Here is a 27,010-nt window from a genome sequence, read left to right on the forward strand (position 1 = left end):
CTATATTATTATCTATATTATTATTATCTATACTATTATTATTATCTATATTATTATTATCTATACTATTATTATTATCTATATTACTATCTATATTATTATCTATATTATTATTATCTATACTATTATTATTATCTATATTATTATTATCTATACTATTATTATTATCTATATTACTATCTATATTATTATCTATATTATTATTATCTATACTATTATTATTATCTATATTACTATCTATATTATTATCACCAGTGCATTGAGGGAAAGAGCTCAAGAAAATAATTTCACTGTACTGTTTTACACCTGTTGTATCCTGTGCACGCGGTGAATAAACTTTGAAACTTGAAAAACACACCATTTTAACCATCACCACGTCTTGTCTCCATGTCTTTGACCTGTGACCTTTCTGTGTGTGTAGTGTTTTGATGGTATCCATGGTAACGGGTCGTGTCGCTGCGAAGAGGGCTTCAAGGGGATCGCCTGTCATATCTGTTCCGACCCCAACAAACACGGAGAGAAGTGTGACCAGGGTGGGTGTGAGTTACACTTTATAGTGCCCTATTCCCTATAGTGTGTACTACGGTTGACCACGGCCCATAGGGATCTGGTCGAAAGTAGTGCACTATATAGGGAATAGGATGCCACTTGGGACACAGTAAAATATTATTTATCCAGTCCTGTTGTATCTAATCCCCATATGGGGCTGACCGGATGTGGTGCACCATAGAAAGGGCTATTTCATATTTCTCTCCTTGATTAAAAACTAAAGGAAAATCACGGTCAAATCTGACTTAAGAACCCTTATCTTGTTTCTCCCCCTACCCCCTCTCTCTGTCTCCCCTCTTTCCTCTCTTTGTCCCTCCCTCTCTCCCCCCCCCCCCCTCATCGTCTCCAGACTGCCGCTGTCTCCATGGTGTGTGTGATAACCGCCCAGGCAGTAAGGGTGCGTGTAGAGGGGCCTCCTGCCTGGAGGGTTACTCTGGAGACTACTGTGATAAGGAGGCTAAGGCCTGTAACTCTGATGGTCTATCTGAACACTGCCATGTCCACGCCTTCTGCAGCTTCACCGGCAGCCACACCACGTCAGTATTACTTACTTAGCTTACTTACTTAGCTTACTTACTTAGCTTACTTACTTAGCTTACTTACTTAGCTTACTTATTGCTAGTGGAGCAAAGGGCCTCAGTTAGTGCTCCAAAATACCTCAGTCAGTGCTCCAAAAGGCCTCAGTCAGTGCTCCAAAGGGCTTCAGTCAGTGCTCCAAAGGACCTTAGTCAGTGCTCCAAAGGACCTCAGTCAGTGCTCCAAGGGACCTTAGTCAGTGCTCCAAGGGACCTCAGTCAGTGCTCCAAGGGGCCTCAGTCAGTGCTCCAAAGGGCTTCAGTCAGTGCTCCAAAGGACCTTAGTCAGTGCTCCAAAGGCCTCAGTCAGTGCTCCAAAGGGCTTCAGTCAGTGCTCCAAAGGGCTTCAGTCAGTGCTCCAAAGGCCTCAGTCAGTGCTCCAAAGGGCTTCAGTCAGTGCTCCAAAGGACCTTAGTCAGTGCTCCAAAGGACCTCAGTTAGTGCTCCAAAAGGCCTCAGTCAGTGCTCCAAAGGACCTCAGTCAGTGCTCCAAAGGGCTTCAGTCAGTGCTCCAAAGGACCTTAGTCAGTGCTCCAAAGGACCTCAGTCAGTGCTCCAAGGGACCTTAGTCAGTGCTCCAAGGGACCTCAGTCAGTGCTCCAAAGGGCCTTAGTCAGTGCTCCAAGGGACCTCAGTCAGTGCTCCAAAGGGCCTTAGTCAGTGCTCCAAGGGACCTCAGTCAGTGTTCCAAGGGGCCTCAGGCAGTGCTCCAAGGGGCCTCAGGCAGTGCTCCAAGGGGCCTCAGGCAGTGCTCCAAGGGGCCTCAGGCAGTGCTCCAAGGGGCCTCAGGCAGTGCTCCAAGGGGCCTCAGGCAGTGCTCCAAGGGGCCTCAGGCAGTGCTCCAAGGGGCCTCAGGCAGTGCTCCAAGGGGCCTCAGGCAGTGCTCCAAGGGGCCTCAGGCAGTGCTCCAAAGGACCTCAGTCAGTGCTTTAAAAGGCCTCAGTCTGTGCTCTAAAGGGCCTCTACTTCTTGTGTTTTTTTATTAAATGTTTAATTATTATTATTATCTATATAATATACATTATAATCTATACTATTATCTATATTATAATATATACAATTGTCTATATTATTATTATTATCTATATTATAATATATTATAATCTACAATATTGGCTATATAATTATTATCTATAGTATAATATATATTATAATCTATACTATTGTCTATATTATTAATCTATACTGTCTATATTATTATTATCTATATTATAATATATATTATAATATATATTATAATCTATATTATAATCTACATTATTATCTATATTATTATTATATATTAAATGATATATTATAATCTATATTATAATCTATATTATTATATATACATTATTATTATATATATTAAATTATATATTATAATCTATATTATAATCTACATTATTATCTATATTATTATTATATATATTAAATTATATATTATAATCTATATTATTATATATATTAAATTATATATTATAATCTATATTATTATATATATTAAATTATATATTATAATCTATATTATTTTCTATATTATTATCTATATTATAATATTTATTATAATCTATACTATTGTCTATATTAGTATTATCTATATTATAATATATATTACAATCTATATTGTTATCTATATTATCTATATTAATTATACTATATATTATAATCTATATTATTATCTGTAGTATTATTAACTATATTATAATCTATATTATTATCTATATTATAATATTATAATCTATACAATTGTCTATATTATTATTATCTATATCTACATTATTAACGTGTGTGTGTGTGTGTGTGTCCCTGTGTGTGACAGGTGTGAGTGTATGTCGGGGTATGAAGGAGATGGACACTCCTGCATCCTGGTCAACCCCTGCCTGAAGGCTGACAGAGGAGGCTGTGACTTTAACGTAAGACTCAGGACCCCGCCAAAATGGCACCCTGTTCCCTATTTAGTGCACAACTTTTTACCAAGGCCCATATGGATTTCCTGTTTAGTCCTTCCTGAATACAGGAATCTCTCAATCGGGTTTTGGGAATAGTTAACAGACGTTAACTATTATAATAACCCTCTCCTCTGAGTTCCAGTGTGTTACCATATCCTCTCCTCTGAGTTCCAGTGTGTTACCATATCCTCTCCTCTGAGGTCCAGTGTGTTACCATATCCTCTCCTCTGAGGTCCAGTGTGTTACCATATCCTCTCCTCTGAGTTCCAGTGTGTTACCATATCCTCTCCTCTGAGGTCCAGTGTGTTACCATATCCTCTCCTCTGAGTTCCAGTGTGTTACCATATCCTCTCCTCTGAGGTCCAGTGTGTTACCATATCCTCTCCTCTGAGGTCCAGTGTGTTACCATATCCTCTGCTCTGAGGTCCAGTGTGTTACCATATCCCTCTCCTCTGAGTTCCAGTGTGTTACCATATCCTCTGCTCTGAGGTCCAGTGTGTTACCATATCCCTCTCCTCTGAGTTCCAGTGTGTGTACTCAGGACCAGCTAACGTGTAGTGTGTTATATGTCCATCTCTCTCCTCAGGCCCAGTGTGTGTACTCAGGGCCAGCTAACGTGTCGTGTGTTTGTAACGAGGGCTGGACAGGAGATGGCCTGGTCTGTACTGAGGTGGACAACTGTCTCCTGGAGACTAGAGGTGGCTGCCATAAGAATGCGGACTGCAGGTCTCTAGGCCCAGGACAGGTATGTTATGTATGGTTCTGCTTCTAAACAGATTGCTGCTAGTGCCTGAGGCTGGTCTAACGGGTAATACCATCGCCAGAAACACATACAGTTGAAGTTGGAAGTTCACATACACTTAGGTTGGAGTCATTAAAACTCTGTTTATCAACCACTCCACAAATTGCTTGTTAACAAACTATAGTTTTGGCAAGTCGGTTAGGACAAGAACTTCGTGCAAGACACAAGTAATATTTCCAACAATTGTTTACAGACAGATTATTTCACTTATAATTCACTGTATCACAATTCCAGTGGGTCAGAAGTTTACATGCACTAAGTTGACTGTGCCTTTAAACAGCTTGGAAAATTCCAGAAAATAATGTCATGGCTTTAGAAGCTTCTGATAGGCTAATTGACATCATTTGAGTCAATTGGAGGTGTACCTGTGGATGCATTTCAAGGCCTACCTTCAAACTCAGTGCCTCTTTACTTCACATCATGGGAAAATCAAAAGAAATCAGCCAAGACCTCAGAAAAAAATGTAGACCTCCACAAGTCTGGTTCATCCTTGGGAGCAATTTCCAAACGCCTGAAGGTACCACATTCTTCTGTACAATCAATAGTACGCAAGTATAAACACCATGGGACCACGCAGCCATCATACCGCTCAGGAAGGAGATGCGTTCTGTCTCCTAGAGATGAACGTACTTTGGTGCGAAAAGTGCAAATCAATCCCAGAACAACAGCAAAGGACCTTGTGAAGATGCTGGAGGAAACAGGTACAAAAGTATCTATATCTACAGTAAAACGAGTCCTATACCGACATAACCTGAAAGGCCGCTCAGCAAGGAAGAAGCCACTGCTCCAAAACCTCCATAAAAAAGCCAGACTACGGTTTGCAACTGCAATTGGGGACAAAGATGGTACTTTTTGGAGAAATGTCTTCTGGTCTGATGAAACAAAAATAGAACTGTTTGGCCATAATGACCATCATTATGTTTGGAGGAAAAAGGGGCAGGCTTGCAAGCCGAAGAACACCATCCCAACCGTGAAGCACGGGGGAGGCAGCATCATGTTGTGGGGGTGCTTTGCTGCAGGAGGGGCTGGTGCAATGACTCCAAGCATACTTCTAAAGTTGTGGCAAAATGGCTTAAGGACAACAACGTCAAGGTATTGGAGTGGCAATCACAAAGCCCTGACCTCAATCCTATAGAAAATGTGTGGGCCGAACTGAAAAAGCATGTGCGAGCAAGGAGGCCTACAAACCTGACTCAGTTACACCAGCTCTGTCAGGAGGAATGGGCCAACATTCACCCAACTTATTGTGGGAAGCTTGTGGAAGGCTAACCGAAACGTTTGACCCAAGTTAAAAAAAATTAAGGCAATGCTACCAAATACTAATTGAGTGTATGTAAACTTCTGACCCACTGGGAATGTGATGAAAGAAATAAAAGCTGAAATAAATCATTCTCTCTACTATTATTCTGGCATTTCACATTCTTAAAAAAAAGTGGTGATCCTAACTGACCTAAAACAGGGAATTTTTACTAGGATTAAAGGTCAGGAATTATGAAAAACTGAGAGCCAATGGTGACTTTAAAACAGGTACAGAGTTTAATGGCTGTGATAGGAGAAAACTGAGAATGGAGGATCAACAACATTGTAGTTACTCCACAATACTAACCTAAATGACAGAGTGAATAGAAGAAAGCCTGTACATAATAAAAGTATTCCAAAACATGCATCCTGTTTGCAACAAGGCACTAAAGTAATATTGCAAAACATTTGGCTAAACAATTACATATTTCTCCTGAATACAAAGTGTTACGTTTGGTGCAAATCCAATCAGCACATTACATCACTCTTCATATTTTGAATGATGGTGGTGGCTGTATTATGTCATGGGTATGCTTGTAATTGTTAAGGATTGGTGACTTTTTCAGGATAAAATGAAATGGGATGGAGCTATAGTGGCTTGCGAAACTGCAACTGTAACACCAAGTACTTTATATTGGCATCCCTGAAGATCTGACTGTTTCTGCCATAGTTTGTTGTTGTATTTTGGAGAGCACAGATGTACTGTGATCTTCCAACTTCTCTAGCCATCTGGCAGAAACATCAACTTTGAGCTTTTGTTAGCATTGTTTGACTTTGGTGTCTTACAGGAGTATACACTCTTAACTTATTATAGTTAAACTAACTAAAAGCTGTTTAGATTCTTATTCCAGAAGTCTCTATTATTCCATTGCTGGGCATTTCAGTTGCAGCATTACAGCAGTTCTGAATCTCTTACCTATAAAGTGGCTTGCGAAAGTATTCACCCCCCTTGGGATTTTTCCTATTTTGATTACTTACAACATGGAATTAAAATAGTTTTTTGGGGGGTTTGTATCATTTGATTTACACAACATGTCTACCACTTTGAAGATGCAAAATATGTTTTATTGTGAAACAAACAAGAAATAAGACAAAACAACGGAAAACTTGATCGTACATAACTATTCACCCCCCCTTCAATACTAATTAAAGCTGCAAGTCTCTTGGGGTATGTCTCTAAGCTTGGTGCATCTAGCCACTGGGATGTTTGCCCATTCTTCAATGCAAAACTGCTCCAGCTCCTTCAAGTTGGATGAGTTTCCCGCTGGTGTACAGCAATCTTTAAGTCATACCACAGATTCTCAATTGGATTGAGGTCTGGGCTTTGACTAGGCAATTCCAAGACATTTAAATGTTTCCCCTTAAACCACTCGAGTGTTGCTTTAGCAGTATGCTTAGGGTCATTGTCCTGCTGGAAGGTGAACCTCCGTCCCAGTCTCAAATCTCTGGAAGACTGAAGCAGGTTTCCCTCAAGAATTTCCCTGTATTTAGCACCATCCATCATTCTTTCAATTCTGGCCAGTTTCCCAGTCCTTGCCGATGAAAAACATCCCCACAGCATGATGCTGCCACCACCATGGTGTTCTCGGGGTGATGAGGTGTTGGGTTTGTGCCAGACACAGCATTTTCCTTGATGGCCAAAAAGCTCAATTTTAGTCTCGTCTGACCAGAGTACCTTCTTCCATATGTTTGGGGAGTCTCCCACATGCCTTTTGGCGAACACCAAAGTGTTTACTTATTTTTTTATCATCCGTAAAGCCCAGCTCTGTGGAGTGTACGGCTTAAAGTGGTCCTATGGACAGATACTCCAATCTCCGCTGTGGAACTTTGCAGCTCCTTCAGGGTTATCTTTGGTCTCTTTGTTGCCTCTCTGATTAACGCCCTCCTTTCCTGGTCTATGAGTTCTGTTGGGCGGCCCTCTCTTGGCAGGTTTGTTGTGGTGCCATATTCTTTCCAGTTTTTTATAATGGGTTTAATGGTGCTCTGTGGGCTGTACAAAGTTTTGGATATTTTTTTATAACCCAACACTGATCTGTACTTCTCCACAACAACTTTGTCCCTGACCTGTTTGGAGAGCTCCTTGGTCTTCATGGTGCCGCTTGCTTGGTGGTGCCTCTTGCTTGGTGGTGTAATAAAAATCAATTTAAATTACAGGTTGTAATGCAACAAAATAGGAAAAATGCCAAGGGGGGTGAATACTTTTGCAAGGCTTATGACGGCTTGTTACGCAATGAAAGGGGGTAGGAAAAAAGAGGGAGAAGGAGAGACAAAGGAATTCAACTATTGTACATACAGTTGAATAATACGCTCATCATAAATGTGAATATTTAGCAACCTAACAACCGCTCATTCGGATTTAGAAATACAATGTACATATTTACGCTTGTATGTATTTGTCATCTCTCTCTGGTGAAATCGCCCGATCCATTTTCTGGGGAGTCAGTTGACAGAAAGTCTCTGCTTGTCCACCAGAGGTCACCATGTCTTTTGTAGTCGTAACTTCTTGGTCTCAGAGTGTCTGTTAGAATAGATCTTCCAGAGGTGTAGCACACGGTGTTCAGCGGGCCTTATTCTTCACTCTGTTTGTTTAGAATAGATAACATAGAGATACCTATAGTGGTGAGAGGAAATTGTTCTTTGTCTCTTCGGCCAAGTTTCCTAGGCTAACGGTGCAACAACAGCTGCAGACTGAATGTTCCTGTGTCCGAGAGAGAGAGAGTTTCAGAGGGTCTTAACATTTTCTGGTATTGTAGTCTTCAAACCATTTCGTAAAGTATTCAGCTCATGCTGCACGTATATGAGTCTTTAGCTTTACACCATTTGTGACGTCCGGCTAACCGTCCGTATACTGGTCTAATTGGTTGATTATTCAGGGTACAGCTAAGACCACTGTCCACACTGGCAGCAACCCGGCATATTTTGATATGTTAATTCTTTAGGAGTCTTTTAGACTTGGATAAGGGGGCGTTCCATCTTTTTGGCATAATGTCTCACATGGGTACTGACTGGGTAAAACTTTAGTTGAAAAACAATTCTCATTTAAAAGACTAAACTCACTTTTCATCTTCTCACAAACAGTTTAATATTTAATCATGTAAGTTCCACAACATTTAGATGTAAATCTGATAACCGGGACGTATACATTTGTAGAGTTACCGTTATTTGGTTATACTGTCCTTAAAGATATCACAAAACCTCCATCCCTCCCTCTGCGGGACAGAGAGGGTGCTGTGGAGCTGACCCACTGTAACCTGGATCCTCACAGGAGAGTCATGACATGCTGTTAAGAAGGTAGCGCAGCGCTTTATTATGGACAGTCTTCTCCCCATCTTAGCTACTGTTGTATCAATGTTTTCTCCATAACAGTTTACAATCCATGGTTAATCCAAGTAGTTTAGTCTTGCTCAATTTCCACATTATTCATTACGAGATTTAGTTGAGATTTAGTGAATGATTTGTCCCAAATACATTGCTTTTAGTTTCAGAAATATTTCTTGCCACCCATTTGTAACGGCCGTCGTCAGAATTCGACCAAGGTGCAGCGGAGGATGTGTTCATCATTAGAATTTTAATAGACTGAACGAACACAATACAAACACGAAACAAAAACGACCAGAAAACACACTAACAGAATACAATTACCCACAAAACCCCAAAGAAAAACAGGCTGCCTATGTATGATTCCTAATCAGAGACAACGATAGACAGCTGCCTCTGATTAGGAACCCTACTCGGCCCAAAACAAAGAAATACAAAAACATAGAAAAAGGAACATAGAACGCCCACCCAATGTAACACCCTGGCCTAACCAAAATAAAGAACAAAAAACCCCTCTCTATGGCCAGGGTGTTACAGTACCCCCCCCCCCCCCAAAGGTGCGGACTCCGGCCGCAAAACCTGACTCTGAAGGGGAGGGTCCGGGTGGGCCTTCCTACGGCGGGGGCTCAGGTGCGGGACGTGGCCTCCGCTACACCCTTGGCTTCGCCCACTTAGGTGGCGCCCCTGGCTGCGCCGGAGGACTGGCGGGCGTCTCTGGCTGCGCCCGGCTGGCGGGCGTCTCTGGCTGCGCCCGGCTGGCGGGCGTCCCTGGCTGCGCCCGGCTGGCGACCGTCCCTGGCTGCGCCCGGCTGGCGGGCGTCCCTGGCTGCGCCCGGCTGGCGACCGTCTCTGGCTGCTCCGGACAGGCGGCAGCTCTGGCTGCTCTGGCAGCTCTGGCCCAGGATTCACCAGGCTGGGAAGACATGAAGGAGGCCTGGCTCCTGTTGCAGGCACAGTACTCACCAGGCTGGCGGGCGGCTCTGGTGGCTCCGGGCCGGCGGGCGGCTCTGGCGGCTCCGGACAGGCGGCAGCTCTGGTGGCTCGGGACAGGCGGGCAGCTCTGGCGGCTGCGGACAGGCGTGCGGCTCTGACGGCTCTGGCCCAGGATTCACCAGGCTGGGGAGACATGAAGGAGGCCTGACCCAGGGCGCAGGCACAGGACTCACCAGGCTGGGGAGACCCACAGGAGGCCTGGTCTTGGGAGGAGGCACAGGATGAACCGGGCTGAGGAGACCCACTGGAGGCTCCGGGCTGAGGAGCGTCTCTGTCGGCTCCGGACTGTCGGCCGTCTCTGTCGGCTCTGGACTGTCGGCCGTCTCTGTCGGCTCCGGACTGTAAACTGTCACCGGAAGCTCAGGACGGGGAACTGTCACCGGAAGCTCAGGACGGGGAACTGTCGCCGGAAGCTCTGGACGGGGAATGCGCACTGTAGGCCTGATGCGTGGGACTGTCTTTGGAGACGTCAGACTAGTAACACACACCTTCAGGCTAGTGCGGGAAGCAGGAACAGGACTGGAGAGAGAGTGCGAGAGGCAGGCACCTGAAAAGCATGGGTACTTGACTCAGGCCTCACCCCTGGTCCAGCCGAACTACCCGTGTGCCCCCCCAAAAAAGTTTTTGGGGCTGCCTCTCGTTCTTCCCGGGTAGGCTCTGATATCTTTCGATCACCTGGCCCCATGTCCAGTCTTTCCTCCCCAGCCACTTCTGACGAGACCAGGTGTCCATCTCCTCCCGAGCACGCTGCTTGATCCAGTTGTGGTGGGTAGTTCTGTAACGATCGTCTTGAAGAGGGGACCAAGATGCAGCGTGGTAAGTGGTCATAATGATTTTTAATGAGACACTTCAAAAACAAACAGGGAAAACGAAAGCCAACAGTTCTGCCAGGTGAACACACACAAGACAGAAAACAACTGCCCACAAAACCCCAAAGGAAAACAGGCTGCCTAAGTATGATTCCTAATCAGAGACAACGATAGACAGCTGCCTCTGATTAGGAACCCTACTTGGCCCAAAACAAAGAAATACAAAAACATAGAAAAAGGAACATAGAACGCCCACCCAATGTAACACCCTGGCCTAATTAAAATAAAGAACAAAAAAAACCTCTCTATGGCCAGGGTGTTACACCATTCTGAAACTGACTGCAGCTCTTTGTTAAGTGTTGCAGTCTGTCTGCCTGCCTGTCTGTCTGTCTGTCTGTCTGTCTGTCTGTCTGTCTGTCTGTCTGTCTGTCTGTCTGTCTGTCTCTCTGACTGTCTCTTGTGTTCTCAGAGTGAAGGTACCTGTAAGAGTGATTACATGACCGTATGTCTGTCTCTTGTCTTCTCAGAGTGAGTGTACCTGTATGAGGGGTTACATGGGGGATGGGACAGTCTGTGATCTCATCAACCCTTGTCAGAAAAACAACGGAGGATGCCATTCTCTGGTTCGTACATACAGTGAGGGAAAAAAGTATTTGATCCCCTGCTGATTTTGTACGTTTGCCCACTGACAAAGAAATTATCAGTCTATCATTTTAATTGTAGGTTTATTTGAACAGTGAGAGACAGAATAACATATACAAAAATCCAGAAAAACGCATGTCAAAAATATTATAAATTGATTTGCATTTTAATGAGGGAAATAAGTATTTGACCGCTCTATCTTTTAAACCTCCATCTCCTCTCAGATTGTGTCTGTTTTAAACTCCATCTCCTCTCAGATTGTCTGTTTTAAACCTCCATCTCCTCTCAGATTGTCTGTTTTAAACCTCCATCTCCTCTCAGATTGTCTGTTTTAAACCTCCATCTCCTCTCAGATTGTCAGTTTTAAACCTCCTCTCAGATTGTCTGTTTTAAACCTCCATCTCTTCTCAGATTGTCTATTTTAATTCTCCATCTCCTCTCAGATTGGCTGTTTTAAACCTCCATCTCCTCTCAGATATTTGCCGCTCTTCATCATGATCCTTCTAGCTTGATTCTAACCAGCCATATAAGGATATTGTATATGAGGCTGTCTTTTTCAGCCCACCAAAGGTCCAGGTTTCCTAGAGTCCTTAATGCGTAGTAAAGTGTTGTTGTGGTTTGACGTCCTCAGGCTAAGTGTGAGTCAGTGGATGGAGAAAACATCATCTGTGTCTGTCCAGAAGGGTACGTTGGAGACGGAGTCACATGCTACGGGATGATGCAAGAGGTAGGCTATACTGTACCTGTGGTACCTGGGTTGTATTCATTAGTCTGACACTGTTGCAAAACGTTTTGCACCGTAGCAAGTAAAATTGCAACAGAAACCAAAAAAAACAAAAGTTTCCATTGGACAAATTTGGGTAGAATTTCCTTCTGTGTGCTTCCATTTGGTTTGTAGTGAAAACACCCCTGCCTTACTGTCAAGGATATGTAGGGCAGGAGGAAGGAGCAGTCAAATGCAGGATGTGATAGTTCAGTAGGCCGAAGTTTAATGGCACTCAACACGCTAGGTGTATCAACAACACAGAGATCTCAGAAAACCCCAAAAGGGAAACAGGTAATCCAGATGAAGAGGCGAAAATGCGCACGGGGCGCAGCCCGGCTTGAATCAATACTCAAATAATAAAACGCTGGAGCAAAATACAAAGTACAACCATACTGCCCGCTGACAATCAAAATAATCCCGCACAACACACAACCCCCACAGGAACAAACTAAATACCCCCCCCCCCACTAATGACAGAAACAAAAACAGGTGCGGACTTAGACAGACAAAACACAAAGAACACAGAAACATAGATCGGTGGCAGCTAGTAGACCAGCGACGACGACCGCCGAGCACCGCCCGGCCGAGGAGGGGCACCATTTTCTGTGGATACTGTGACACTTACCTAGACAGTACAAGGTGGTTGCGTTTTGGTACTGCTTTACTGACTGTTATTGTGCTGACTTGTTTTGTTTGTTAGGAACTGGAAATGAATATCAATCTGTATGGTTTTTACCGCCTGATACAGGTCTGTAGCTGTCTATTTTTTATACTTTCCTTTTGGCTCTCTCTCCATATAATTTAAGATGTATTTGTATTTCTACACATCATATTCCTGCAGATACAGTGTCATCAGAAAGTATTCACACCCCTCGACTTATTCCACATTTTGTTGTTACAGCCTGAATAAAAAATTGATTAAATATATTATTTTTCTCACCCATCTACACACAATACCCCATAATGACAAAGTTAAAACATGCTTTTAGACATTTTAGCAAATGTATTGAAAATTAAATACAGAAATGTCTAATTTACGTAAGTATTCACACCCCTGAGTCAATACTTTGTAGAAGCACCTTTGGCAGTGATTACAGCTGTGAGTCATTCTGGGTAAGGCTCTAAGAGCTTTCGCACACCTGGATTGAACAATATTTGCACATTATTTATTTATGTGTTATTTAAGCTCTGTCAAATTGGTTGTTGATCATTGCTAGACAGCCATTTTCAAGTCTTGCCATAGATTTTCAACCCATCTAAGTCAAAACTGTAACTAGGCCACTCAGGGACATTCAGTGTCGTAAGCAACTCAAGTATGTATTTGGCCTTGTGTTTTATGTCATTGTCCTGCTGAAAGGAGAATTTGTCTCCCAGCGTCTGTAGGAAAGCAGACTGAACCAGGTTTTCCTCTAGGATTTTGCCTGTCCTTAGCTCTATTCCATTTATTTATTTTTATCCCCCAAAAAAACTCCCAAGTCCTTGCCAATGACAAGCATACCCATAACATGATGCAGCCACCACCATGCTAAAAGTCACCTTGTTTTAGAGAGATTTACACAGTTATCATAAATGTGCCACCAGTGTAAGCGTACACGAAACACAGCCCTTATTTTAAGTGTTTGTAAAATCCCATATGGAAAAAAGGAATGGTGGAAAACCTCTCTGGTCTTTGTGGTTGAATCTGTGTTTGAAATTCACTGCTGGACTGAAGGACCTTACAGATAATTGCATGTGTGGGGTACAGAGATGAGGTAGTCATTTAAAAATCATATTAAACACTATTATTACACACGGAGTGTGACTTGTTCAGCACATCTTTACTCCTGAACTGATTTAGACATGTCATAACAAAGGGGGTGAATAATTATTCACTCAAAACATTTCAGCTTTTCATTTTTTTATTAATTTGTAAACATTTCTAAAAACATAATTACACTTTGACATTATGGGGTATTGTGCTTAGGCCGGTGACACAAAATCTCTAATTAATCAATTTTTAATTCAGGCTGTAACACAACAAAAATGTAGAAAAGTCATGGGGTATGAATACCTTCCGATGGCACTTTTATAAAGGTCAGGGATTGATCCTTTCTGTTTCTTTCCCGTCTCTTAGAGGACGTCACAGTTTGACCTGAGCGGGAATATAACGGCTCTAGTGCCTTCCAGGGACGTTGTCCGCAATCTAACCGCCTCCGAGCAGGACTTCTGGTTTAGCCGCTACAGGCTCCCGTACCTTCTAAAGTAATTGACCTTACAATGCCATGCCTTAACTTACCATGCCTTACCATACCTTAACTTGCCTTAACTTACCATGCCTTACCATACCTTAACTTGCCTTAACTTACCATGCCTTACCATACCTTACCATGCCATGCCTTAAAACCTGTTGAGGCCAGGGGGCAGGATCTTATCCGGTATTGGGATTCATTGTCATGTGACCATGGCGGGGAATTCAAAACTGCAAGAGTAATCATTTCAAATACTCAAATAATCAACTATTTTCCTCCATTTGAAAGATACACATCTCCTAAATCTAACCACGCTGTCCGATTTTCAAAGAGGCTTTACGGAGAATGCATAAAGTTAGGTTATGTTAGGAGAGTACATTGACAATAGCTGTGTGTAATGTTTAGCTAATTCAAAGAAGGGCATCAACAGACAGAAAACTAGCTAGAATTATGCACTTACCTTTGACAATCTGCATCAGATGACACTCATAGGACATTATGTTATACAATACATGCATTTTTAGTTCCATCAAGTTCATATTTATATCCAAAAACAGCATTTACAGTCGCGGTGAAATTCAGAATTTTTTTCGGCTCGAATACTCCCAGTGAATCCAGCATTACAAATCACGGAATTACTATTCGAAAACATTGGTAAATTATAATATTGTCATTCAAAGAATAATATATTATCATCTCGTAATTGCTACCGAATGGCCAGATCACAAAATAACTTTACTGGGAAATCACATTTTGCAATAAACGGGGTACTATGCTAAGAACAATAAGCTAAGCTATACAGTTAGCATCATCTAATATCGATAATAACATTGTAAATATCCCCTTACCTTTGATTATCTCCATCAGAAGGCACTGCCAGGAATCCCAGGTCCAGAACAAATGTGGTTTCTTTTGACAAAGTTCATAATTTATGTCCAAATAACACCAAATAGTTAGCGTTCAGTAGGCTCCCACAAAACGTGGTGGGGGGTGTAAAGTCACGCCGAAAAGCTAAAAAAAACCTAGTAAATAATCTATTTACGTTTGTTCAAACATGTCAAACGTTGTTTAGCATTAATCTTTTGGTCCATTTTTAACGTGAAACATCAGTAAACATCAGTAATATTTTCACACAACCTATCAAGTGTCTAGATAAACGATTATGACAAACACACTCTTCTCAGATTTATGCGCAGGCGCAATAAATGAAGTGATGACGTGTCAACTTTCCTGCATTCTAATTCGGTCTGTAGTCATCACAGATGCTTCCAACAACTTTCTAAAGATCGTTGACATCTAGTGGAAGCAGTAGGAGTTGCGAACTGAATCCTTTCTCACTATGGTATCTATAAAACAATGACACTAAATAGTACAGTCACAAAATTCACATTTTTTTTATCTATTTTTCACAGGTTTTTGCCTGCAATATGAGTTTTGTTATACTTACAGACACCATTCAAACTGTTTTAGAAAATTCAGAGTGTTTTCTATCCAAACCTGAACAATAAAATGCATATTCTAGCTTCTGAGTTGGTGTAGGAGGCAGTGAAAAATGGGCACATATTTTTTCCAAAATTCTCAATACTGCCCCCTAGCCCAAACAGGTTCTTACCATGCCTTCCCATACCTTACAATGCCATGCCTTAACTTACCATGCCTTACCATGCCTTAACTTGCCTTAACTTACCATGCCTTACCATACCTTACCATGCCATGCCTTAACTTACCATGTCTTCCCATACCTTACCATGCCACAATATACCATAGCTTACCATGCCTTACCTTACCATGCCATGCCTTACCTTACCGTACCACACCACACCACACCACACCACACCATACCATACCATTCCTTACATACCCTGCCATACCGTACCGTACCACACCACACCACACCACACCACACCACACCACACCATACCATTCCTTACATACCCTGCCATACCGTACCGTACCATACCTTACCATGCAATGCCATAACATGCCATACCATACCTTACCTTGCCATGCCATACCATACCTCACCATGCCATACCTTACCGTTCCATACCTTACCTTACCTTACCTTACATACCCTGCCATACCGTACCGTACCATACCACACCACACCACACCACACCACACCATACCATTCCTTACATACCCTGCCATACCGTACCGTACCATACCTTACCATGCAATGCCATAACATGCCATACCATACCTTACCTTGCCATGCCATACCATACCTCACCATGCCATACCTTACCGTTCCATACCTTACCTTACATTACCTTAGCATACCTTACCTTGCCATGCCATACCATACCTCACCATGCCATACCTTACCGTTCCATACCTTACCTTACCTTACCTTAGCATACCTTACCTTGCCATGCCATACCATACCTCACCATGCCATACCTTACCGTTCCATACCTTACCATACCTCACCATACCATACCTTACCATACCATACCACACCTCACCATACCATACCTTACCTTACCATACCATACCTCACCATGCCATACCTTACCTTACCATACCTTACCATACCTTACCTTACCTCACCATACCATACCATACCATACCTCACCATGCCATACCTCACCATACCATACCATACCATACCACACCATACCACACCATACCTTACCATACCATACCATACCACACCATACCACACCATACCACACCACACCATACCACACCATACCATACCATACCTTACCATACCATACCACACCATACCATACCTCACCATACCATACCATACCATACCTCACCATACCATACCACACCACACCACACCACACCACACCACACCATACCATACCATACCATACCATACCTTACCATACCACACCACACCACACCACACCACACCACACCACACCACACCACACCACACCACACCACACCACACCACACCATACCATACCATACCACACCATACCACACCATACCATACCTTACCATACCATACCATACCATACCATACCATACCTTACCATACCATACCATACCATACCATACCATACCACACCACACCACACCACACCACACCATACCACACCACACCATACCATTCCTTACATACCCTGCCATACCGTACCGTACCATACCTTACCATGCAATGCCATACCACACCACACCATACCATACCACACCACACCATACCACACCATACCATACCATACCATACCATACCATACCACACCATACCACACCACACCATACCACACCATACCACACCATACCTTACAGTCTGCACGTTTAGGTTTTCACATCAACTAATAACATTCAGTTGATTACAGTTGCATCTCTTTTCAACATGAGAAGAAACCAATAAATACATTTACTTAATACAATGGTATTTTTCAATGGTATTTTGTCCCATACAATAATCTGTACTCTTAATTTTTGTAATTTCTTTTTTTTTTACCTCACAGCAGTTGTCGCGACCCCGACTTTGAATATCACTGTTCTAAAGTAATTTACTGATAATGTCAATCTGAAGTGAATATACTAGGAGAAGTGAGAGGCCCAGGTTTAGCTGCTCTAAGACAGGGATTCCCAAACGTTTTCTCTCAGGCCCCCCCCCCCCTTCCAGCATTGGGGAACATCGTTAGCAACGTTAGCTGACATGGGCTAGTTGATCTGGACATTTCTGACAAGTTGTGAATCTCTCTCTAAGGTCTGTAATGACTGACATGACGAACTCATGATGCACTACCCAAGTTCTAAATTAAACTTTGTTCGTTCTACTATTACAACTTTCAAGCGTTAAGTTTCAAGCCCCCTTGTCGACCCCTGGGGAAGGGGCTCGCCCCACAGTTTGGAAACCACTGCTCTAAGACACAGTTGCCCCGACCTACATGCCGATCTTGGATCAGATTAGCATTTCCCCCCACTTATGGTTCAGGTTAGGATTGGCTTACGGGAAGATGATCGTAGCTCCGTACCTGGGGGAAATGTCACCCCGGGAGCATATGGCCGGGATTCAATCCAATCACGGATTGTAGACAATTCTGCTTTTAAAGGCAACGTTCCAGCATAGGAGGAGATCAGGTTCGCCATAAAACGCTACATATGTCGGCTCAATCCAAATTGCCTTTAAAAGCTGCATTGCCTATTTTATTCATTTATTTAGTCTCGATGAAATAAAAAAATCTATATTTTTCAAGGGATTGTAAAAGGGCTATAACACGCGATTAGATTGAATCCTAGGCTTAGATACACTCCTCTTCCTCCCCAGAGCCCACTTCCTCCAGGGGATATTCTCCATAGAGGACCTGGACAAAAAGGTCAACCAGCGGTTACCCACTCTACACTTGCCTACTACATGGGAGGTCAAAACTGTTGGTGGGGTAAGTAGAAGATGTTGTTGTTGTTATCGTTGCCATAGTGTCTACAGCCATGTCTCAAGATGATCTGACTGATCTGTCTGACTGATCTGATCTAACTGATCTGACTGATCTGTCTGATCTGACTTTTTTATGTTTCAGGAAGTTAGGATAGAGAATGCAACCATCTTCACCCCCAACATCCTGGTTCTTCTTTATGTTAACATCCTGGTTCTTCTTTATGTTTCAGGAAGTTAGGATAGAGAATGCAACCATCTTCACCCCCAACATCCTGGTTCTTCTTTATGTTAACATCCTGGTTCTTCTTTATGTTTCAGGAAGTTAGGATAGAGAATGCAACCATCTTCACCCCCAACATCCTGGTTCTTCTTTATGTTTAACATCCTGGTTCTTCTTTATGTTTCAGGAAGTTAGGATAGAGAATGCAACCATCCTCACCCCCAACATCCCTTCTATCAACGGATACATCCACATCATTAATACGGTAATGTGTAACAGGTCACTGCTTTAGTCTGTGGATACAAATCAACTTCACACAGACGTGTTTTAATTTAATATTCCAAAAGCTTTTACACAAGCGAGAGTTGTTAGGAGGAAAAATGTATCCTGTGTTGACGGTTTTGTGTTTTCAGGTTCTGTTCCCCCCCTTGTCAGACATCCCACCAGAACCCCCAGGCCTGATGCAGTTCCTCAACACCACCCATACCTTCAGTCTCTTTACACAGGCGGCACTGGTACGTTATTTTTGGTAGGTTGGTACGTTGTAACGTAAAGCAGCTTGATGTACAAGTACACCCCCATTGGACAGGACGCTTGTGCTCTGCTGTCACATGCTAGGACCAAGGTAACAATATTCACATGGTTCCTCCACATTAAGTTCAACCTGCCTCCCTCAGTCCTTCCATATATGTGACGTGCGTTTGATTTAGCTTTCTGATTCAATGGAACCAATGGAATAGAACAACGTTCAAGTATTTGAAAATATTTGACATATCAGTATGTGTCTGTTACGTGTCTGCTATCAGCTCGATCAGAGATTTTATTGACTTTGTTTTCTGTTTTTCCCGTAATCTCCCTCCAGCTCTACAACCTGACAGAGGAGATCGGTGTCTACGATTATACGCTCCTACTTCCAACCGACGCCGCCGTCCGAAATTACCTGAGCCAGACTAATTCTACACAACTGGTAGGTGGAGATTACCTGAGCCAGACTAACTCTACACAGATGGTAGGAAGAGATTACCTGAGCCAGACTAACTCTACACAGCTGGTAGGTAGAGATTACCTGAGCCAGACTAACTCTACACAACTGGTAGGAAGAGATTACCTGAGCCAGACTAACTCTACACAACTGGTAGGTGGAGATTACCTGAGCCAGACTAACTCTACACAACTGGTAGGTGGAGATTACCTGAGCCAGACTAACTCTACACAACTGGTAGGAAGAGATTACCTGAGCCAGACTAACTCTACACAACTGGTAGGTGGAGATTACCTGAGCCAGACTAACTCTACACAGCTGGTAGGAAGAGATTACCTGAGCCAGACTAACTCTACACAGCTGGTAGGTGGAGATTACCTGAGCCAGACTAACTCTACACAACTGATAGGAAGAGATTACCTGAGCCAGACTAACTCTACACAACTGGTAGGTGGAGATTACCTGAGCCAGACTAACTCTACACAGCTGGTAGGAAGAGATTACCTGAGCCAGACTAACTCTACACAGCTGGTAGGTAGAGATTACCTGAGCCAGACTAACTCTACACAACTGGTATGAAGAGATTACCTGAGCCAGACTAACTCTACACAACTGGTAGGTAGAGATTACCTGAGCCAGACTAACTCTACACAACTGGTAGGTAGAGATTACCTGAGCCAGACTAACTCTACACAACTGGTAGGTGGAGATTATATGAGCCAGACTAACTCTACACAACTGGTAGGTGGAGATTACCTGAGCCAGACTAACTCTACACAACTGGTAGGTAGAGATTATATGAGCCAGACTAACTCTACACAACTGGTAGGTGGAGATTACCTGAGCCAGACTAACTCTACACAGCTGGTAGGAAGAGATTACCTGAGCCAGACTAACTCTACACAGCTGGTAGGTGGAGATTACCTGAGCCAGACTAACTCTACACAACTGGTAGGAAGAGATTACCTGAGCCAGACTAACTCTACACAACTGGTAGGTGGATATTACCTGAGCCAGACTAACTCTACACAGCTGGTAGGAAGAGATTACCTGAGCCAGACTAACTCTACACAGCTGGTAGGTAGAGATTACCTGAGCCAGACTAACTCTACACAACTGGTAGGAAGAGATTACCTGAGCCAGACTAACTCTACACAACTGGTAGGTAGAGATTACCTGAGCCAGACTAACTCTACACAACTGGTAGGTAGAGATTACCTGAGCCAGACTAACTCTACACAACTGGTAGGTAGAGATTACCTGAGCCAGACTAACTCTACACAACTGGTAGATAGAGATTACCTGAGCCAGACAAACTCTACACAACTGGTAGGTGGAGATTACCTGAGCCAGACTAACTCTACACAACTGGTAGGTAGAGATTACCTGAGCCAGACTAACTCTACACAACTGGTAGGTAGAGATTACCTGAGCCAGACTAACTCTACACAACTGGTAGGAAGAGATTACCTGAGCCAGACTAACTCTACACAACTGGTAGGTAGAGATTACCTGAGCCAGACTAACTCTACACAACTGGTAGGTAGAGATTACCTGAGCCAGACTAACTCTACACAACTGGTAGGTAGAGATTACCTGAGCAAGACTAACTCTACACAACTGGTAGGTAGAGATTATATGAGCCAGACTAACTCTACACAACTGGTAGGTAGAGATTATATGAGCCAGACTAACTCTACACAACTGGTAGGTAGAGATTATATGTGCCAGACTAACTCTACACAACTGGTAGGTAGAGATTATATGAGCCAGACTAACTCTACACAACTGGTAGGTAGAGATTATATGAGCCAGACTAACTCTACACAACTGGTAGGTAGAGATTATATGAGCCAGACTAACTCTACACAACTGGTAGGTAGAGATTATATGAGCCAGACTAACTCTACACAACTGGTAGGTAGAGATTATATGTGCCAGACTAACTCTACACAACTGGTAGGTAGAGATTATATGTGCCAGCCTAACTCTACACAACTGGTAGGTAGAGATTATATGAGCCAGACTAACTCTACACAACTGGTAGGTAGAGATTATATGAGCCAGACTAACTCTACACAACTGGTAGGTAGAGATTATATGAGCCAGACTAACTCTACACAACTGGTAGGTAGAGATTATATGAGCCAGACTAACTCTACACAACTGGTAGGTAGAGATTATATGAGCCAGACTAACTCTACACAACTGGTAGGTAGAGATTACCTGAGCCAGACTAACTCTACACAACTGGTAGGTGGAGATTATATGTGCCAGACTAACTCTACACAACTGGTAGGTAGAGATTATATGAGCCAGACTAACTCTACACAACTGGTAGGTAGAGATTATATGTGCCAGACTAACTCTACACAACTGGTAGGTAGAGATTATATGAGCCAGACTAACTCTACACAACTGGTAGGTAGAGATTATATGTGCCAGACTAACTCTACACAACTGGTAGGTAGAGATTATATGTGCCAGACTAACTCTACACAACTGGTAGGTAGAGATTATATGAGCCAGACTAACTCTACACAACTGGTAGGTAGAGATTATATGAGCCAGACTAACTCTACACAACTGGTAGGTAGAGATTATATGAGCCAGACTAACTCTACACAACTGGTAGGTAGAGATTATATGAGCCAGACTAACTCTACACAACTGGTAGGTAGAGATTATATGAGCCAGACTAACTCTACACAACTGGTAGGTAGAGATTATATGAGCCAGACTAACTCTACACAACTGGTAGGTAGAGATTTTCTGAGCCAGAATAACTCTACACAACTGGTAGGTGGAGATTATATGTGCCAGACTAACTCTACACAACTGGTAGGTAGAGATTATATGAGCCAGACTAACTCTACACAACTGGTAGGTAGAGATTATATGTGCCAGACTAACTCTACACAACTGGTAGGTAGAGATTATATGAGCCAGACTAACTCTACACAACTGGTAGGTAGAGATTATATGTGCCAGACTAACTCTACACAACTGGTAGGTAGAGATTATATGAGCCAGACTAACTCTACACAACTGGTAGGTAGAGATTATATGTGCCAGACTAACTCTACACAACTGGTAGGTAGAGATTATATGTGCCAGACTAACTCTACACAACTGGTAGGTAGAGATTATATGAGCCAGACTAACTCTACACAACTGGTAGGTAGAGATTATATGTGCCAGACTAACTCTACACAACTGGTAGGTAGAGATTATATGTGCCAGACTAACTCTACACAACTGGTAGGTAGAGATTATATGAGCCAGACTAACTCTACACAACTGGTAGGTAGAGATTATATGAGCCAGACTAACTCTACACAACTGGTAGGTAGAGATTATATGAGCCAGACTAACTCTACACAACTGGTAGGTAGAGATTATATGAGCCAGACTAACTCTACACAACTGGTAGGTAGAGATTATATGAGCCAGACTAACTCTACACAACTGGTAGGTAGAGATTATATGTGCCAGACTAACTCTACACAACTGGTAGGTAGAGATTATATGAGCCAGACTAACTCTACACAACTGGTAGGTAGAGATTATATGAGCCAGACTAACTCTACACAACTGGTAGGTAGAGATTATATGTGCCAGACTAACTCTACACAACTGGTAGGTAGAGATTATATGAGCCAGACTAACTCTACACAACTGGTAGGTAGAGATTATATGAGCCAGACTAACTCTACACAACTGGTAGGTAGAGATTATATGTGCCAGACTAACTCTACACAACTGGTAGGTAGAGATTATATGAGCCAGACTAACTCTACACAACTGATACGTTGGAAGGAAGGGAAAAAATTAAATAAATAAAGAAAATATTGTGATCATGACTTCCCAGTGTATTTGTGGGGTGAAGTAAAATCACTGGCCCGAAATCTGTCTTGCCTTCTACTTACTGAAACGACGTACTGTCTAATAATCATACTAAATACTATTTAGAATGTAATTTTTTTTTTTTAAATAAAAAATGCCTTAAGCAACAGATATCAACATACTAGGCTCACCCAACCTGAGAATGAATCATCTAATTTTGGTACAACTTTTTCTGGTTATCAGCTGTTGTCAAACACATGTACATTTGAAAAATACTATTCTCAAATCAAATCAACGTTTATTTGTCACGTGCGCTGAATACAACAGGTGTAGTAGACCTTACAGTGAAATGCTGAATACAACAGGTGTAGTAGACCTCACAGTGAAATGCTGAATACAACAGGTGTAGTAGACCTCACAGTGAAATACTGAATACAACAGGTGTAGTAGACCTTACAGTGAAATGCTGAATACAACAGGTGTAGTAGACCTTACAGTGAAATGCTGAATACAACAGGTGTAGTAGACCTCACAGTGAAATGCTGAATACAACAGGTGTAGTAGACCTTACAGTGAAATGCTGAATACAACAGGTGTAGTAGACCTCACAGTGAAATACTGAATACAACAGGTGTAGTAGACCTTACAGTGAAATGCTGAATACAACAGGTGTAGTAGACCTTACAGTGAAATGCTGAATACAACAGGTTGTAGACCTCACAGTGAAATGCTGACTTACAGGCTCTAACCAATAGTGTAAAAAAGGTATTAGGTGAACAATAGGTAGGTAAAGAAATAAAACAACAGTAAAAAGACAAGTTATATACAGTAGAGAGGATATATACAGTAGAGAGGCTATATACAGTAGAGAGGCTATATACAGTAGAGAGGCTATATACAGTAGCGAGGCTACATACAGTAGAGAGGCTATATACAGTAGCAAGGCTACATACAGTAGAGAGGCTATATACAGTAGAGAGGCTATATACAGTAGAGAGGCTATATACAGGCACCGGTTAGTCAGGCTGATTGAGGTAGTACGTACATGTAGATATGGTTAAAGTGACTATGCATATGTGATGAACAGAGAGTAGCAGTAGCGTAAAAGAGGGGTTGGCGGGTGGTGGATGGGACACAATGCAGATAGCCCGGTTAGCCAATGTGCGGGAGCACTGGTTGGTCGGACCAATTGAGGTAGTATGTACATGAATGTATAGTTAAAGGGACTATGCATATATGATAAACAGAGAGTAGCAGCAGTGTAAATATTCTCTTCCTAAAACGTTCTATTTTTTTGCGTAGCTAAAATGCCTGTTATTTAGAACACAAGTACTGGGTATTCAGAACCTAGACATTAATCCAGTATTTGACTGTTATTTTATTAATTCAGGGCCCGATTCCGACCCGAGTTAAACGTGCGTGAATGGAATGGAATTCCCCCTTTACTTCTCTCTGTGTATTCTGACCTTGAACTTCAGCTTGATAACAGCATGTTATTCACCCGCTATTTGTTTAGGATGGAGACCTAATGGATGGTGTGGATGGTGTGGTCTACAGATACACTGTATTCTGACCTTGACTTAATTCCCTCATAATTCCGCCACTTTACGTCATTTAGCAGACGCTCTTATCCATGAATAAGGTCTAGTAAAAACCTACTGGTTCCTAGTGGGACATTTTATTCAGATAGAAATAACACCATTCTCCGTGCACTGTAATTTACAACTTGATAAGAGATAAGGTAAATGAGTAATCCGTTTGGAGAAGAGGATTGTAAATTTAAATGAGAATTTGTTTTAGATATATTTATATTTATATTTTTTACTTACAGTCGTTGGAGATAAATGTGAAACCAGTCATATGGTAGTAAACTGCACCAGATCATCATATTAACTTTCCCACAGTTTATGAAATGCTGTGCCAATTTAGCAGAATTTAAATTGTATGGCCTGTTATCTTGCAGGGATAGCCACTCTAATGTCTTAAATCAAGGCTACCCTGACTTTCTCTGTCTCCTATTTCTATCATGTTAAATATTAGTCACTATCAGTATCGACCGTCAATCGGCGTAGTATCCACACATATTACACTGCCAATTAACTGTTAGTTCCCTTCAGTGGGTATAGCCTACATTATCATTCCATTACACTGTCAGTTCTCTTCAGTTGGTATAGCCTACATTATCATTCCATTACACTGTCAGTTCCCTTCAGTTGGTATAGCCTACATTATCATTCCATTACACTGTCAGTTCCCTTCAGTTGGTTTAGCCTACATTATCATTCCATTTAATGACACTGTCAGTTCTCTTCAGTTGGTATAGCCTACATTATCATTCCATTCCACTGTTAGCTCCCTTCAGTTGGTATAGCCTACATTATCATTCCATTCCAATGTTAGCTCCCTTCAGTTGGTGTAGCCTACATTATCATTTCATTACACTGTTAGTTCCCTTCAGTTGGTATAGCATACATTATCATTCCATGTGATTATGCTGTTAGCTCCCTTCAGTTGGTATAGCCTACATTATCATTCCATTCCAATGTTAGCTCCCTTCAGTTGGTATAGCCTACATTATCATTCCATTACACTGTCAGTTCCCTTCAGTTGGTATAGTCTACATTATCATTCCATTTAATGACACTGTTAGCTCCCTTCAGTTGGTATAGGCTACATTATCATTCCATTTAATTACGCTGTTAGTTCCCTTCAGTTGGTATAGCCTACATTATCATTCCATTACAATGTCAGTTCCCTTCAGTTGGTATAGCCTACATTATCATTCCATTACACTGTCAGTTCCCTTCAGTTGGTATAGCCTACATTATCATTCAATTTAATTACACTGTTAGTTCCCTTCAGTTGGTATATCCTACATTATCATTCCATTTAATGACACTGTTAGTTCCCTTCAGTTGGTAAAGCCTACATTATCATTCCATTACACTGTTAGTTCCCTTCAGTTGGTATAGCCTACATTATCATTCCATTACACTGTTAGTTCCCTTCAGTTGGTATGGCCTACATTATCATTCCATTACACTGTCAGTTCCCTTCAGTTGGTATAGCCTACATTATCATTCCATTACACTGTTAGTTCCCTTCAGTTGGTATAGCCTACATTATCATTCCATTACACTGTTAGTTCCCTTCAGTGGGTATAGCCTACATTATCATTCCATTACACTGTCAGTTCCCTTCAGTTGGTATAGCCTACATTATCACTCCATTACACTGTCAGTTCCCTTCAGTTGGTATAGCCTACATTATCATTCCATTTAATTACACTGTTAGTTCCCTTCAGTTGGTATAGCCTACATTATCATTCCATTTCATGACACTGTTAGTTCCCTTCAGTTGGTAAAGACTACATTATCATTCCATTACACTGTTAGTTCCCTTCAGTTGGTATAGCCTACATTATCATTCCATTTAATTATGCTGTTAGCTCCCTTCAGTTGGTATAGCCTACATTATCATTCCATTACACTCTTAGTTCCCTTCAGTTGGTATAGGCTACATTATCATTCCATTTAATTACGCTGTTAGTTCCCTTCAGTTGGTATAGCCTACATTATCATTCCATTTAATTACACTGTTAGTTCTCTTCAGTTGGTATAGCCTACATTATCATTCCATGTAATGACACTGTTAGTTCCCTTCAGTTGGTATAGCCTACATTATCATTCCATTACATTGTCA

The 27,010-nt window shown here is 42.1% G+C and overlaps 1 protein-coding gene across 2 annotated transcripts in view; it reads left to right on the forward strand.

Moving 5' to 3' along the window:
- stab1 (stabilin 1) overlaps positions 1 to 27,010 on the forward strand; it is a 204,171-nt gene that overhangs the window by 54,327 nt on the left and 122,834 nt on the right. For both annotated transcript variants that reach the window (XM_029774197.1, XM_029774196.1), the window contains exons 21-32: positions 422 to 533; positions 899 to 1,085; positions 2,926 to 3,019; positions 3,642 to 3,800; positions 10,804 to 10,899; positions 11,550 to 11,645; positions 12,385 to 12,432; positions 13,798 to 13,925; positions 18,153 to 18,264; positions 18,668 to 18,745; positions 18,894 to 18,995; positions 19,343 to 19,447. In XM_029774197.1, the coding sequence (XP_029630057.1) occupies positions 422 to 533; positions 899 to 1,085; positions 2,926 to 3,019; positions 3,642 to 3,800; positions 10,804 to 10,899; positions 11,550 to 11,645; positions 12,385 to 12,432; positions 13,798 to 13,925; positions 18,153 to 18,264; positions 18,668 to 18,745; positions 18,894 to 18,995; positions 19,343 to 19,447 (1,317 nt within the window). The remainder of the gene's footprint in view (positions 1 to 421; positions 534 to 898; positions 1,086 to 2,925; positions 3,020 to 3,641; positions 3,801 to 10,803; positions 10,900 to 11,549; positions 11,646 to 12,384; positions 12,433 to 13,797; positions 13,926 to 18,152; positions 18,265 to 18,667; positions 18,746 to 18,893; positions 18,996 to 19,342; positions 19,448 to 27,010) is intronic.

This window comes from Salmo trutta, chromosome 14 (genome assembly GCF_901001165.1).
Source record: "Salmo trutta chromosome 14, fSalTru1.1, whole genome shotgun sequence".
In the NCBI taxonomy this organism is placed as follows: Eukaryota; Metazoa; Chordata; class Actinopteri; order Salmoniformes; family Salmonidae; genus Salmo; species Salmo trutta.